The 13,590-nt window shown below is 43.5% G+C and overlaps 1 protein-coding gene across 7 annotated transcripts in view; it reads right to left on the reverse strand.

The window, feature by feature from the left end:
* Positions 1–13,242, reverse strand: part of NDE1 (nudE neurodevelopment protein 1) — a 35,779-nt gene extending 22,537 nt beyond the window's left edge. Inside the window, exons 1-3 of one of the 7 annotated variants that reach the window (XM_016196245.2) lie at positions 13,062–13,242; positions 2,806–2,931; positions 741–894 (exon numbers count right to left, since the gene is read on the reverse strand). In XM_016196245.2, the coding sequence (XP_016051731.1) occupies positions 741–894; positions 2,806–2,888 (237 nt within the window). In that variant the 5' untranslated portion in view covers positions 2,889–2,931; positions 13,062–13,242. Of the gene's footprint in view, positions 1–740; positions 895–2,805; positions 4,460–4,501; positions 5,744–8,939; positions 9,481–9,781; positions 9,858–13,061 lie in introns of those variants that run through there. The other 6 variants (XM_016196248.2, XM_016196247.2, XM_016196246.2 and 3 more) reach the window with 6 other exon arrangements.
* Between the last annotated feature and the right edge of the window lie 348 nt (positions 13,243–13,590).

The raw sequence follows: 13,590 nt of genomic DNA on the forward strand, positions 1-13,590 counted from the left end.
TGAGGAACCTGCCCTAGGCTGGCACTGTCCAACAGAACTTTGTTATGATGGAAACATTATACAGCCCTCTGTCCAATAATGATACCCACCAGAGACATGTAGCTACTGAGCACTTGAAAGGTAGCGCCCAGCCGGGCGTGGCTCAGCAGTTGAGCATCGACCTAAGATCCAGGAGATCATGGTTCAATTCCTGGTCAGGCCACATGCCTGGGTTGTGGGCTTGATCCCCAGCAGGAGGTGTGCAGGAGGCAGCCGATCAACAACTCTCTCATCGTTGATGTTTCTTTCTCTCTCCCCCCACTCCCTTCCTCTCTCTGAAATCAATAGAGATACATTAAAAAAAAAAAAAGTAGCTAGTATAACTGAGGAATTAAATTTTTATTTATTTGATTTTAATTAATTTAAATGTCAACAACCACTTGTGCTTAGTGGCTACCATATTGGACAGCAAAACCCTGGATCTTATAATGATCAGCAATTCTAACAACACTCCATACTCTAAGACTGTCTACTTTTCACATGCCTTATGAGATTATTACAGGCAATCCAAGAATGGCCCTGGGGACATGGGTGTGACTTGCTTCTCACAGAGCTCCTGGCACATGAGAGTTCAACTACCACATCCACCCTGCAGGCCTGGAGGTGGGAGTGAGCCCAGGGCCACCATCCCTCACTCTGCAGGGATTCCTTTTCCCAGTGATACAAGCCACAGTGGAAGCATTTCCTCTCACCCCCCTCACCTTGATGGTTTCTAGTTCCATGCGAAGGCGGTTATTTTCTGACAGGAGGTCCCTGTTCCTGGTTTCAATTTGTTGTAGCTGTGTCTCCAATTCAGCCTCATATTCTCGGCTTCCCTCCTGGAATTCTCGGAGCTCCTCTTGTGTATTCTCTGCCCTACAGCAGAATTCACAGATGTCAGATAATAATATACTGAGCATTTACATGCTGCATAGTCTTATACATGGCTCAGCTCTTTATTCAACTATCTTTTAAGACAGAAACTATCATTATCCTCATTTTACAGATGAAAAGATGAGGTTTAGACAAAATGAGTGACTTGTCTCAAGGTCACGTAAGAAGCCAGAAACAGAGCTTGGACCTGAACCCAGGAATGCCTGACGCCAAAGCCATTTCTTAACCAATTCACTCTTCACTCATTCATTCAACATACATTTCTGAGCCCAACATATAGTAAATATACTTGGGATGTGTATCCTTGGCAGATTTATTTATAAGTAGAAATTGGACATAATATAAATGTCATTTAACACACCATTATAATGTTCCATAAAGAAGATAAAAATCATGCCTCTAGAAGAAAATATACAGCTTTAATATAAACAATGAAGACACTGAATTGGTTAAAGATTTTGCTTACCTTGGTCCAGTCAATTCAATTGGACACTGCAGCCAAGAAATCAAGAGAAGGCTGAGACTCAGAAGAATTAGAGATCATCAAGAGCAAAGATGTGTCATTAGAGACCAAGGCTGAGATCATCCAAACCCTCATATTCCCAATTACTATGCATAGATGGGAAAGTTGGACAGTGGAGGAAGCAGACAGTAAAGGAAATGATTCACGTGAAACACGATGTTGGAGTAGAGCTCTAAAGATACCGTGGACCACCAAAAAGACTAACAAGTGATTCCTAAAGCAAATTAAGCCTCAAACATCACTGGAGGCAAAAATGACAAAACTGAAGCTACTTTGGACACATTATGAGAAAGAGGATTTTTTGGAAGAGACAATAATGCTGGGAAAACAGAAGGCAGCAGGAAAAGAAGACCAAATATGAGATGGACTAACTCCATAAAAGCAGCCATCAGTTTGCCCTAGTTGGTTTAGCTCAGTGGTTAGAGTGTTGGCCCATGGCCTGAAGGGTCCCAGGTTCGATTCCAGCCAAGGGCACATACATACCCCAGTTGCACGTGAGGAAGGCAATCATGTTTCTCTCTCTCTCTTCCTTCCACTCTCTCTGAAAAGCAATGGGAAAAATAATATATCCTTGGGTGAGGATTAAAAAAAAAAAAAAAGAAGCCATAGGCTTGAGTCTACAGGAGCTAAATAGGGCTGTTCAAGACAGGACATTGTGGGCATCACTCATTCACAGAGTTGCCAGGAATTGGAACCAACTCAATGGGGCACACACACATAACGTGTCCCCACTCCATCCCAAACACCCAATTCTAGCTTCTCAATACTGAAAATGCAAGGGATATTTTTTAAAAAAAAATACCAGCCTAAGTTATCTTTAAGTCAAACTAAGAATAAAGAAATTAGAGGAACTGGAATAAGACATCCACATGGAGATTATGAGAGTCCATGAGAAACAAAAGAAACAATACTGCGCGTGTACGTACGTATACATACACACACACACACACACTCCCCCCCAGATATGGGCACTGAAATACTGGTTTCAGATTTTAAAATTTTCCTAGGTACAGAGAGTTCTTTCCCCACACACGAAGCACTGACCAGATATAGCACATGGGATCTGATAAAACCCTGCCAGAAAATAAGATGGGTAGTAGTAGTTTGCTTAGGACCATGGGCCTTAGAGTTCAAACTCTAGCTCTGCTACTTAGTGGCTGTGTGACCTGGGAAGTTACTTGCCTTCATTAAGGATCAGTTTCCTCATTTGTAAAATGGGGTGATAATGGTTTTTTCATGGGGCAGTTTTGAGATTTAACTGAGATAATGTGTGTTAAGCCTTCATAGTGCTTCTCATATAATATGCCCCAGAAAATGACTGCTGCCATCATTATAGGAAGAAAAAGCAGGGTGGACTTTGGAGAACCGACCTTTGTTTGTAGGTCATAGCCAGATCTTTCCAATAGTTAGCTGCTTCTTCCTCAGAGCTGAAAGTCTTTCCAGAGTCCTCCATTGCGAAAATGGGAGAAGAGGTCACTCTTCTTGTGGCATGGTGTCTAGGAGAGAAAGTTTTAAAATTATTACCCTGATTAAACACCTTTAATGGGGGAAAAGCATTCCTGAACTTTACATTGGATTAAATAAACATTAGCAAATCACTAAAACTAAACGCAGACAAAATACAGCCCACCTGCATGCTTCATTCCATGGGCAGATAAAACTATCAGGATCTGCTCATTTATCACACTGGGAAAAGGAGAAATAAGGAAAATATGGGGGCAAGGACATCACCTGGAGTTCCAGCTCACACAACTTGGTACACCACCATCCCCACCACCAGAGATACAGAATATCAGAAGGAAAGTCTTTAGGGCGAGGGGCTAATGAACCCAGTTTGGGACATTATTAGCTTGACATGCCCATGACACATCTAGATGCGACACTGAATCTGAAACTTGGGTAAAATCGGGGCTAACGATACAAATTTAAAAGTCATGAGTTTGCATGTATGCATGACCCATAGACATAGACAATAGTGTGGTGAAGGCCTGAGGTGGGGTGGGGGTGCCCGGTAGAAGGGGTCAATGGGGGAAAAAAGAGGACATCTATAATACTTTCAACAATAAAAATTAAAATTAAAAAAAAGTCATGAGTTTGTGACTGATTCTTCCCTTTTTCTTGTAAGGTAACCACTGGAGAATCTAATGAGAACTATTCAGAATCTGAGGAATGCCAGTGTTTGAAAGCGGACAAGGAAAGAAACAGTAATCGGAGGAGACAGAGGAGAAACAAAGTGATGAGAATCAGGAAGAGTGAGCTATTCTGGAGTAAATGGTTTCAAGGAGGGGGGAAAGGGGAACATTCCACAGTATCCATGATGCAACAAAGAAACTGGTAAGATAAGGATTGGAAAACATCCACCAGACTTAGCAAAATGTTGGTCACTGGTAATGTGAGCAAGAACAGTTTTGACACAGTGGAGGAGGGAGGAGAAATCAGCTGGGTGGAGGAGTACGTGGGAGGTGAGGAAGAGGAAGTCCATGGTGTTTTGGAGAAGTGGGTGTGATAAGGAGACAAATTAGACAGCAGCTCCTGGAGAGTGGGGGATGGCTTTGGCTTGGAGATATTCAGAGCAGAGGTCAGGAAACATACTCTAATAACAGTTGTCAGTTTATGGACTCCCTGCTGACTGAGCCTCTGGATGTAAGCGCTTAATTTATGAATTTATTAAAGGCTCTGAGCTTGTCAAAAGGTCATTAGGACTCCAAATTACATGCCTCCATTGTCTCTTCCTTCCTTCAAGGGAACTCACAGTCTACAGCATGTGTCCTTGGAGACAAAAGAATGAACAGAATGAACGTAATCCCTCACTTTGCAAGACATAACCAACATGCTGTACTTTGGGCTAAAAGTACAAATCATTATTTGGCCAAATATGTTAGGGTTGACATGGACACAATCACCAACTTCTGGATCTCTGGTAGAAATTGAATAATGCCTATATTCGAACATAGCACTTATTGATAACTCTACATTTCCTAATATCTGTATGCACATCTTCTCTCCCTCCTAATTCCTCTCCCTTTCCTAATTCAGAGAAAGCATGCCATGTGCCCTCCCACCTACCTTCCGGAGAACAATCTCTCTGAAAACTTGACCTAAACAGAGAAGCCGAATGCAGTAGAAAGCTGTTAATTTGTTGATTTTTTTCCAGTCCAGCATTCCTTCTTCCATCTTTCTATAACAGCATCCCAATCAATATTCCCTTGGAGAAACTGATCCTATACTCATTCCATGTGGTTCAGATGAACTTGACATCTTCTGCACCTGGGAGAAGGTACATGCCTACTTGTGCCTCCAGCACCAGTAGCTGGCTCAGGGGTGGGCCTAACCAACGCTGAGCCAATGACAGGGATCAGCCTCACGAAAGCTGAACAAATCACTGGCTGAGGGGTGGACTTAACTCAAGCTGAGCAAATAATAGGCCTAACTCAAGCTAAGTCAGTAAGTGTCCAGACCCAGGCCTTTTGCAGAACTATCAAGAATAAACTCTCTGGAAGTGTTATTTAACTTATTATGATAATCATTTTGCAAAATATAAATGCATAAAACCATCATGTGGTACACCTTAAACTTACACAACACTGTTTGTCCATTATAACCATAAAGCTGGGGTGAGGGGAGAGAAAGAAATGAATTCTCTTTTTCCACTAGGGTTTGTTAAATGGTAGGAGGTAAGCCTGTAGTGCCAGTGATCATTCTATCACAGGAGAAGAGACAGCCTGAAAATGAAGCCAAAGCATAGGAAAGCAGGAACAAGAGGTAGAGGGATTGGGTGTTGATATTGTTTGAGCACCTGGATCCAGCTGTACCTGATTTATGTTATGAGGGATAATCAACTCCCTTTTTTGGTTGTACCAGTTAGGGTTGGATTTCTGTCACAGGAGAGTTCTCATTAATATATGGAGTGATAGATCTTATTTGCTGAAAGTAAAAAAGAATGGAGTGCCTACAGTGTAAATAACAGTAATTAGCATGGTAACACGTAAGGGTAAACCTGGGTGTGGTACTCCCTGCTCAAGCCATAAACTCTAATGATCCCAGATTGCAACTAATATGCAGTCACCAAACCAATGTCTATAGTGTCCAGAGCACAGTGCCCAGGCAACTGTAACTGAGCACTGTGTGGCCATTAATGATCTTATTAAGGACAAATGCATGGCATGAGAAGTCTGCATACAGCAGGGTGAGAAAGTGAGGAACTAGGAACAATGAATGTATGCTGACTTTTCCTGCTGTTTGGAAAAAGATGCACAAAGTTCAAATAATTAGTCCCTGCCTATTTCTCTAAATATTTCCCACCCTCCTCCCCTCACCTGCTTATGCTCCAACTATGCTCCCTTCTTTCTGTCCCTTGAACACACTAAGCTTGCCCTACCTCAGGGCCTTTGCACTTGTTCTCACTGCCTGGAATGCTTTTCCTTCAGATCTCTTCTCAGCAGGTTTCTTTCTTGACATTTAGATGTCAGCTAAAATGTCTTCCCCAAAGAGACCTTATTTGAATATCACCAAGTACTCCCTACAACCCTTCACTATCATATTAACCCCTCCTTTGTGTTATCACTTTGAGTTTTGTTTTTATCTTCCCTCACTGGAATGTCAGTTGTTGAACATAGGTACCTTCTCTTTTATATTCCCAATGCCTAGAACAGTGCCTGGCATGTAACAGGCATTATGTAAATGCTTGTGGAATGAATGCACATAGGAGAAGATAGAGATTTGCCACTAGCTGGATGCGGGTATGAAGTTAAGAAAAGGCTTCTAGAAGCAAGAGACCTCTGAAGGCTAGTTTATAATTCACATCTGTAAATCCCTAAGATGCTTATTAGGATGAGGAAAATCTCTCCTTCAGCACCTGAGTGGCATCTCCTTAATGGCAAGGGGCTGAGGGAGAGGATGCCATGTTTAAAACTACCCCCTCTTCAGGTTTATACAAGGAATATCTGATATGATATAGTTATTGGAGTTTAATAACCTTCATTCTGCACTTGTGACAGATGCGTTTTAGAAAAGGGCTTCCTAAAACATAGCTGTCATTGCCAGTGAGACTTAAAACTAAATCCCCAGGAAAGAAATTTGTGATGTTTTAGGGGGTGCTTCCATTGTGGTAGGGGATCTAATTACAACCATGCTGATGGGAAGGATCTGGTTTTGGACTTCAGGTACTGGGGAGAAACTAAGCAGAGACCTAAGCTTACATGACAGCTTGCACAATCTCTGACTCCTTCAACTCAAGGGCAAAAAACACTGGCCTGGCATTTCAACCAAAAATCTCTGCACTTTAAAAATAATTCTTAGGGAAGAGAAAAAATATACTACAGGCTAAGAGGGAAGCAGTAACAGCTGAATTCACTATGTTTTGAAACAGCAATCTTAAAAACGTAAGTTTCCTTTGCCATGTGAAAATGTCTCAAAGTTCTAATGTGCACTGTTCTCTGCCTCAGAAAGCAGATAAGGTGACTTGCAAAGGTTCTTCTTCCAGCATTATCTACTTAATTTTAACATCACCTTCTGTTTGCTGTGTGCTGGGCATTTAATAAGTTTCAAACAACTTTATCCCCTTTAAGACACTCAGGTGTAAGAATAAGCATGACAATCACTTGGTTTCTTAGAAGCTGGAGCAGAAACACTGGAAACCAGACCCAGTGGGGTGGAGGTGGGGGTTGTCTTTAAATTCAAGTACAAGGTCCCCTGGGTTGCAAACAGACTGATTAGAGGTCAAATTCACTCATTTCATTTGGCCCACACAGTCTTTTAAAAAGCACTATGACAGGAAGGTATTAACTCTTGGTAACAATAGACACAACTTTGTACCCACTATCTTAAAAATGAATATTGCTTGCATTTATTTCATCTGTGCTACAGGCATTCAGTCTCCTAACTCGTGTTCTCAATACACCATCATGTCATCATGCCCCAGCATCGTGGACAAATCTAATGGGCATCTCAACTGTATATTCTACAGCATGCAAGGAAGAACTGAGACAAGTGATTCAAAAAGTGTCTATTTTCTATAACTGAAATCTACTATTCCCACGAAAATGTGTTTCACCAAGCTTTTTTTTCCCCTTTTTCTTTTTTTGGGGTGTGTTTTCCATGATTAAACTTAACAGAAGTCTGAAAACACACTTGAGACACATGCCTTTGATTTCAAAACTAGGAAAAAACAAAGCAATCTCTCTTGGCTTCCCTCTGAGTGAAGAAAGCCAGCACATGCTGGTCAGGAGCAATACACACCTATAAACCATCAGGAATTAACTCACCACCCTTCTCCACCCTAACCCCAATCCTTCCCAATCAAAACAAATGGAAGAGCTGAAGGGAAAGGGAGAGAAAGAAGTTGCCAAATGCTAGCACGTGCTCCAACAGCTTCTATGTTATGAAGCAGGCTTCGCACTTTGCAGAAGTGACATCACTGGGACAAGATCAGTCAAGAGGCAGCAAGTCTGGCTTTTGTTTTGTGCTTTCAAAGTCTATAATGATCTACCTAAAAAATAGGCACGCAAGGACATATGCTCAAGGCTGTACATCATCATTCAGTGATGTGGAAACTGGAGAAATTTAACTGTCAACAGGACTGATTGTAAAACTATGCAGTTGTTAAGAATTTTTGTGCTAAAATACAAGAAAGTTCATGATTTGTTATGAAAGGATGCCATTGTTGTTTATACATCTATCTTCTCTCTTTGCATACAAAGGGTGTGGAAGAAAGTACCAAAATTCGGGTAAAGCAGGCACTGAGATGTGAACTGGAACCTGATACACTACTATACACACTGACTTTCACACTAAGCATATATTGCTTTTGAAATTTTAACCAGAATAAAAAAATAGAACAGCTATTGTTCAGGGTCAATTTTATTCTAATGAACCAAATGCCAGGGAAAGAGCTTTTCCTACTGTGGTTTCTCCCTCCTCTACCCCTTTTCAAACATTTCTGAATACCTACTAAGTGCCAGGCACAGCTGGGAGAGGCAGATACAAAGCACCTACATCAAAACTAGATGCGAACACAGTACTAGTAGCTGACGCAACTTTCTGTACACAGGTGTGCTCGTTAGGAAATTACCTTGTAAGGAAAGGGAGTGTAATTTCTCTGGCTCACGTGTCTTAAGGCAAAAGAACACGCTTATCCAAAACGGGATAAAATATACCAACCAGAGGTCCCTGAGACTTCAACCGCATAGATCACCTGAATCTAATTCTAAACAAAAAATACACTAAGAGGAAAGATTTAAGCTTCAAAACTGATTAAATGCCAGTGTGTGTGTTTGGGTGGTGTCAGATACCAAGGTTTCTCTGGGAGTCGCTGGGATTCAATCCCTCTTCAAAGCACCCTACCCGAGTCCTAAAATGCCATCCTATCCTAGAATACACAAACAAAACCAGCACAGAAAACGACAAGTATCTGCCCAGCGCACGCCGCAAAGGCCATTTCTTTATTATAAAGGAAGTTAAATGGGGCCTCGGGCTAAAAGGAGAAAAGGCACAAGCTGGTACAAACCCTGGACAAATAAGTCAGGGAAGTTCAGACCCTCACGAGGCAGAGAACCTGAGATGGCTGGAGAAGATAATGCAGCTTCCCCAAAAGCGGTGTCAAGGGGGTCGCGGGGTTTCCCATGACCTCAGCGAGGTAGGTAAGCCCAGCCACTGCATTCAAGTTGTAGAATAAGCGTTTTCATCCTTTATCCAATCCGTCCCCAAAGTGCTGTCAGAGGAAATCTGAACCGTCCTGCAGCAGAGACATGAGAAACGCGGAGAGAAGGAGACGGTTCCAAACATGTTCCCCGAAGGGAGGGAGGTGGAGAAAGGAGGTTTTTGGAAAGAGGCCCGCAATGAGGGTGGAAGCAGGGTGGGGAATTGGGCTAGGAGGGCTAGGAGGCATGACGGGGAGACGGGAGCAACAGGAGGAAAGGGGGGGGACTGAAGACGGACAGAACACAGGCTCGGGGAGTCCAGGAGGAGAGTTTGGGGTGGGAGGGAGCAGGAGCGCAGAGAAGCGCGGCTGCGAGGGCCGGGGACGAGGAGGGCAGAAGGACTGAGGAAGTCAAGGAAGGAGAAGAGGGCAGCAAGAAAAAGAAAGTTGGCAAAGGCGAGGAGCCCGGCTCGAAGACACAAGGGTGGGAAGGCGCAAAGTTAGAAGGAGAGGCTCCAGGGAAGCGGGAATTTCGAGCCCAGCGGCCGGGAAGCGACGCGCAAGCGAGGGGAGCCGGAGGGTCCAACGCGGCAGCGGGCGGGGGTCCGGAGAGCGCATCTGGGGGCCGGGCGGGGCAGAAGAGTTTCCCAGCGGCGGTGGAGCTCCCGGGGTGCCCTCAGCCCCGGCGGCGGCTCCAGCTCCGCACTTACCCCGGCTAAGGCGACGAGGACGGGCGGCGGCTGCAGCGGCGGCGGCTACTGAGGACGGCGGGGCCGGGACTTCGGGCCCCCGCCCCCGCCCTGGTGCTCGCTGACCGCGCCGCTCATTGGCTGCTGTGCCACGAGACCGCGTCCACTTCAGCCAATCAGCGCCGAGCAGCGGCGTTTGGAAACTTTTTTCCCAGGGTCCGGGCGCGGCTCAGCCACGCGGCGGCCCAGCAGCGGGAGGAGGCCTGTGAGCTTCGGGCCGGCGGGCGGGGACCTGGCCGGCCTTGGAGGATGCTGGCTGCTCCCCGGACACCGGGGAGCGGGCTTGGACTTGCGGGCCGGCTCACTTCAAGAAAATACGACTCCCTGCCCTTGACACCAATTGCATTTTCATTTTCCCCAAATCAGAGGAAAGGGCAAAGATTCAGGTCTGCTTAGGTTAAGCAGTGCCCCCTGTTCTAACCACTCCTTTACACCCAAAATGAGATTTTCAACATTACTACCTTTTTCAAAGGTAACAAAACTTAGTAAGAGTTTGGTTTCAAGCCCAGCTTTGAATCCTAGCTCTGCCCCTTACCAGCTGCGTGATCTTGGGCAAGTTACTCTCTGTGACTTGGTTTATAAAATGGGGTGCCTGATAGGATTCTACCTCAAAGGATTAAGCAGAGGCGAAATGAGTTAGTTTGGCATTTGCAAAATAGTGCCTAACAGTCAAGTACAATCTATGTAGTTGTTAGGTGATCATTACTTTTTAAAATTGGTTGTGTGTCGGGTACAATTGACTTAGGTTTTCTCATTTAATTCTCACAGCAATCCTAATTGTTCACCAAAAATTATTTACTGAGCACACAAATGCTTATAGCACAGTAAATGTCAGAGAAGCTGCCTATCCTCAAAGAACTTACAGTACTAAGATAGAAACACACTAAACCAGCGAACAGAAAAAGTAAAAGAATTTCAGACTCTAGGACGGGCGAAGAATAAAGCAATGTCAGGTGATAGGGGCTGGGGAGGAGTCATTTCAGATAAAAAGGTTAGGGAAGGCCACTCTAGGAGATGACAGTGGAGCTGAGATCAGGGTGATGAGAACCACAGGAAAGCACGTTTGTTATCCTCATTTTAAGGATGAGAAAACTAAGGTGCATGAAGTTAAACGTGTTGCCCAAGGTCTCACAATTAGTAAATAAATCAGGTTTTAAGGCTGTGTCTGTTTGAATCCTACAATCTTGTTCTCCCAGCACTATGTTAGAGGCAAAGAGATCTCAGCTACTTTGAGGATTCCCAGCACTCACAAAATCCTGCCTGCCTCCCTATCGTGGTTAAGAATGACCTTTCTCTAACTTGTCTTCTGTTTCGATGCCTCATTAGTCCCTGAAGAAGCTCAGAGATACAAAAGGGAACCACCCCTACGTCAACAGTGTTAAGGAAAGTACCAAAATGTCTTCCCAGGAAACTTCCATTCCTTGTCCCAAATTCTAATTAAATCATCTGCATCCTCTTAACACTTTTGCTCTTATGCTTTCTTTCACTCCAGAATTTTATTGGCCCTCACCATTGTGTGAGGTTTCTGGGCAGGGAACAATCACCCCAGTTTACAGATAAACTGAAGTACAAATTGATGAGGTATAGCAATCCTGACTAAATGGCGATGGTCAAGTCATGTCAACTAGTTGGCTTTCAAGTTCCTTCATTTTCCATTAAAAAAAAAAGGGAGAGGACACTGAAATGTCATTATTAAACTCTATAGGAACAGGAGGTTAGGTAAATGTCATTTGGCAAAACCTTAAAAATGAAAGGGAAATTTTGGTGTACTTCAAACCTTTTCTATACCTCATCAATTTGTACTTCAGGTCATCTCTTTATTCAATTTATTTTCCTTGTAGCATTCGGATATGAATGAGCAGAGAGTTTGGTTTCTCTTAAGTCCTCCCATCATAATTTATCATTTCAAAACCCTAAACTTAACACAGGAGAGAAGTTGCTGGGGGAGAAGCTCCTTTAACGGAAGCCAGGTTAATCTAGGAGCTGAACTGAATGTAAAGTAGCTGCTTAAACAGCATAAAATCAATCTTCATCTTTCATAAACATGAAGGTTATAATTTGGACAAGGAAAAACCTGAAAGTTACTCTTACTCTCTGATAAAGAGTTTGTCCAGCAAAGGCATGGAAATAAGATTAACAGAGGCTACACTTAAAAAATCTGTATCTTAAGGAAAATGTTAAAGAACTCTTTCACAAATATCAAACTGTATTTCAATTCATAACTATCTGCTTCCGAGGGCGGGTGTACTCTGCGTAGGCTGGTGTTCTACAGAAAACAACAATGCTTTTCTTTAAAAATTCTTTGTAATTCAGACTTTTCAGTAGCTTTCCATTTCGTAGAATTTCTTCATTTTTATTTACTGCATTTAACCTGTTGAGACTGGGCACAACTCTGGCCTCGAAAGAATGCCAAACAAATCAAACAAAACGCGTCTGCTCTTTATGTTTTGTGGCCAAAAACTTTTTTTTTTTTAATAATTTTTTAAAAATCCACAATTACTTTGTTTCCTTTTTTTATACTTTTAGTTAATAGGTCTGTGCTCAGAGATACTCATCTAGAATAAAAAAGAAAAACACCCCTAAAGAGGAGCATATTTGGTACTTTGAAAAAAAACAAAACGCTAGAAACAGAATTGCTTTTCCATCTGCTCTAATTCCCACTTAGAAAATACTCCCCACAGAGACACAATGAAGATTTACTCAGCAGTAATAAATAGCTAAGCAGGCAGGTGATGTGCGTGTACCTGTCATCTTCCTACTGGAATCTGAAATTCAAGCACAAAGGATTCTTCAGCTACGTGTTTGATCTTGTCCTCCGCAATACACGTCTACCAGAATATCTACAGGGATGGACTAGCTTCCCCTGAAATTCACCCCACCTACTGGAAATTGCCTAATGAAATTGCCTCACTGGGCAGACTTGGGGGGGGGGGGCGTGGGGTAAGGTCTCTTGGCAATTTCTAGTCATTGACTCTTCTGCAAAGTGACTGTTTCCTGGCAAACTTCAGAAAGAAACTTTTCCATAGCATTCAGCTAGCCCCTGCTAAACTACGTCTGGGTTTAGATACACAGGCTTTGTTTGTCTCATTGGCAACAGGAAAATAGTGAGCAGCTGGCAGTTTTGCCAACGACCATCGTGCTTACGGAGTTAAAATTTCGTCGTTCTTTCTAAAACTCAGGTACAACAAGTAGATTGTGAGCCGAAGGGGGGGAGGGGAAAGCAAACCCAAACATGACTTACCTATCCGTCTAACACACAGCCGTTTTTGGCTTCACAAGGCTTTTTGCAACTTATAAGGTCTACTTTTTGCTCGCCCGATCCGTCACTAGAAAAGTTGTGTTCATTTATAATGAGCTGCAGACCAGGGCTTTTAAAAATCACGTTCTCTTCCGTCACGAGGACCGCGTGAATGTCGGGGACAACACCCAGCCCAGTCCCCGCACACGCTTCCCGGCCGCCGGCTGGGTCCCGACCGCGCGAGACGCGCCGCGGGCCCGCAGGACCGGCCGCTCGCCCGGCTCGCAGTTTTCTTCCCACTCGCCACTAGGTTGCACTAGATTAAGTTTGCTGTGGAAAATACGCGTCATTTAATTTTTTTTTTTCAAAGTAGGCTCATCACGTGACGAGAGAGAAAGCGAGAGAACCCAAACGTTAGGGTTTCTCATCGACATCCAATTTCAACCGCCTTCCCTCAAAAGACGGAAAGAGCTGAATTGTCTCCAGTCTTGGTTGGCAGGTGTGTTTTTTTTCCCTGGGTTTCACTTCACAA

This window comes from Miniopterus natalensis, chromosome 3 (genome assembly GCF_054644295.1).
Source record: "Miniopterus natalensis isolate mMinNat1 chromosome 3, mMinNat1.hap1, whole genome shotgun sequence".
In the NCBI taxonomy this organism is placed as follows: domain Eukaryota; kingdom Metazoa; phylum Chordata; class Mammalia; order Chiroptera; family Miniopteridae; genus Miniopterus; species Miniopterus natalensis.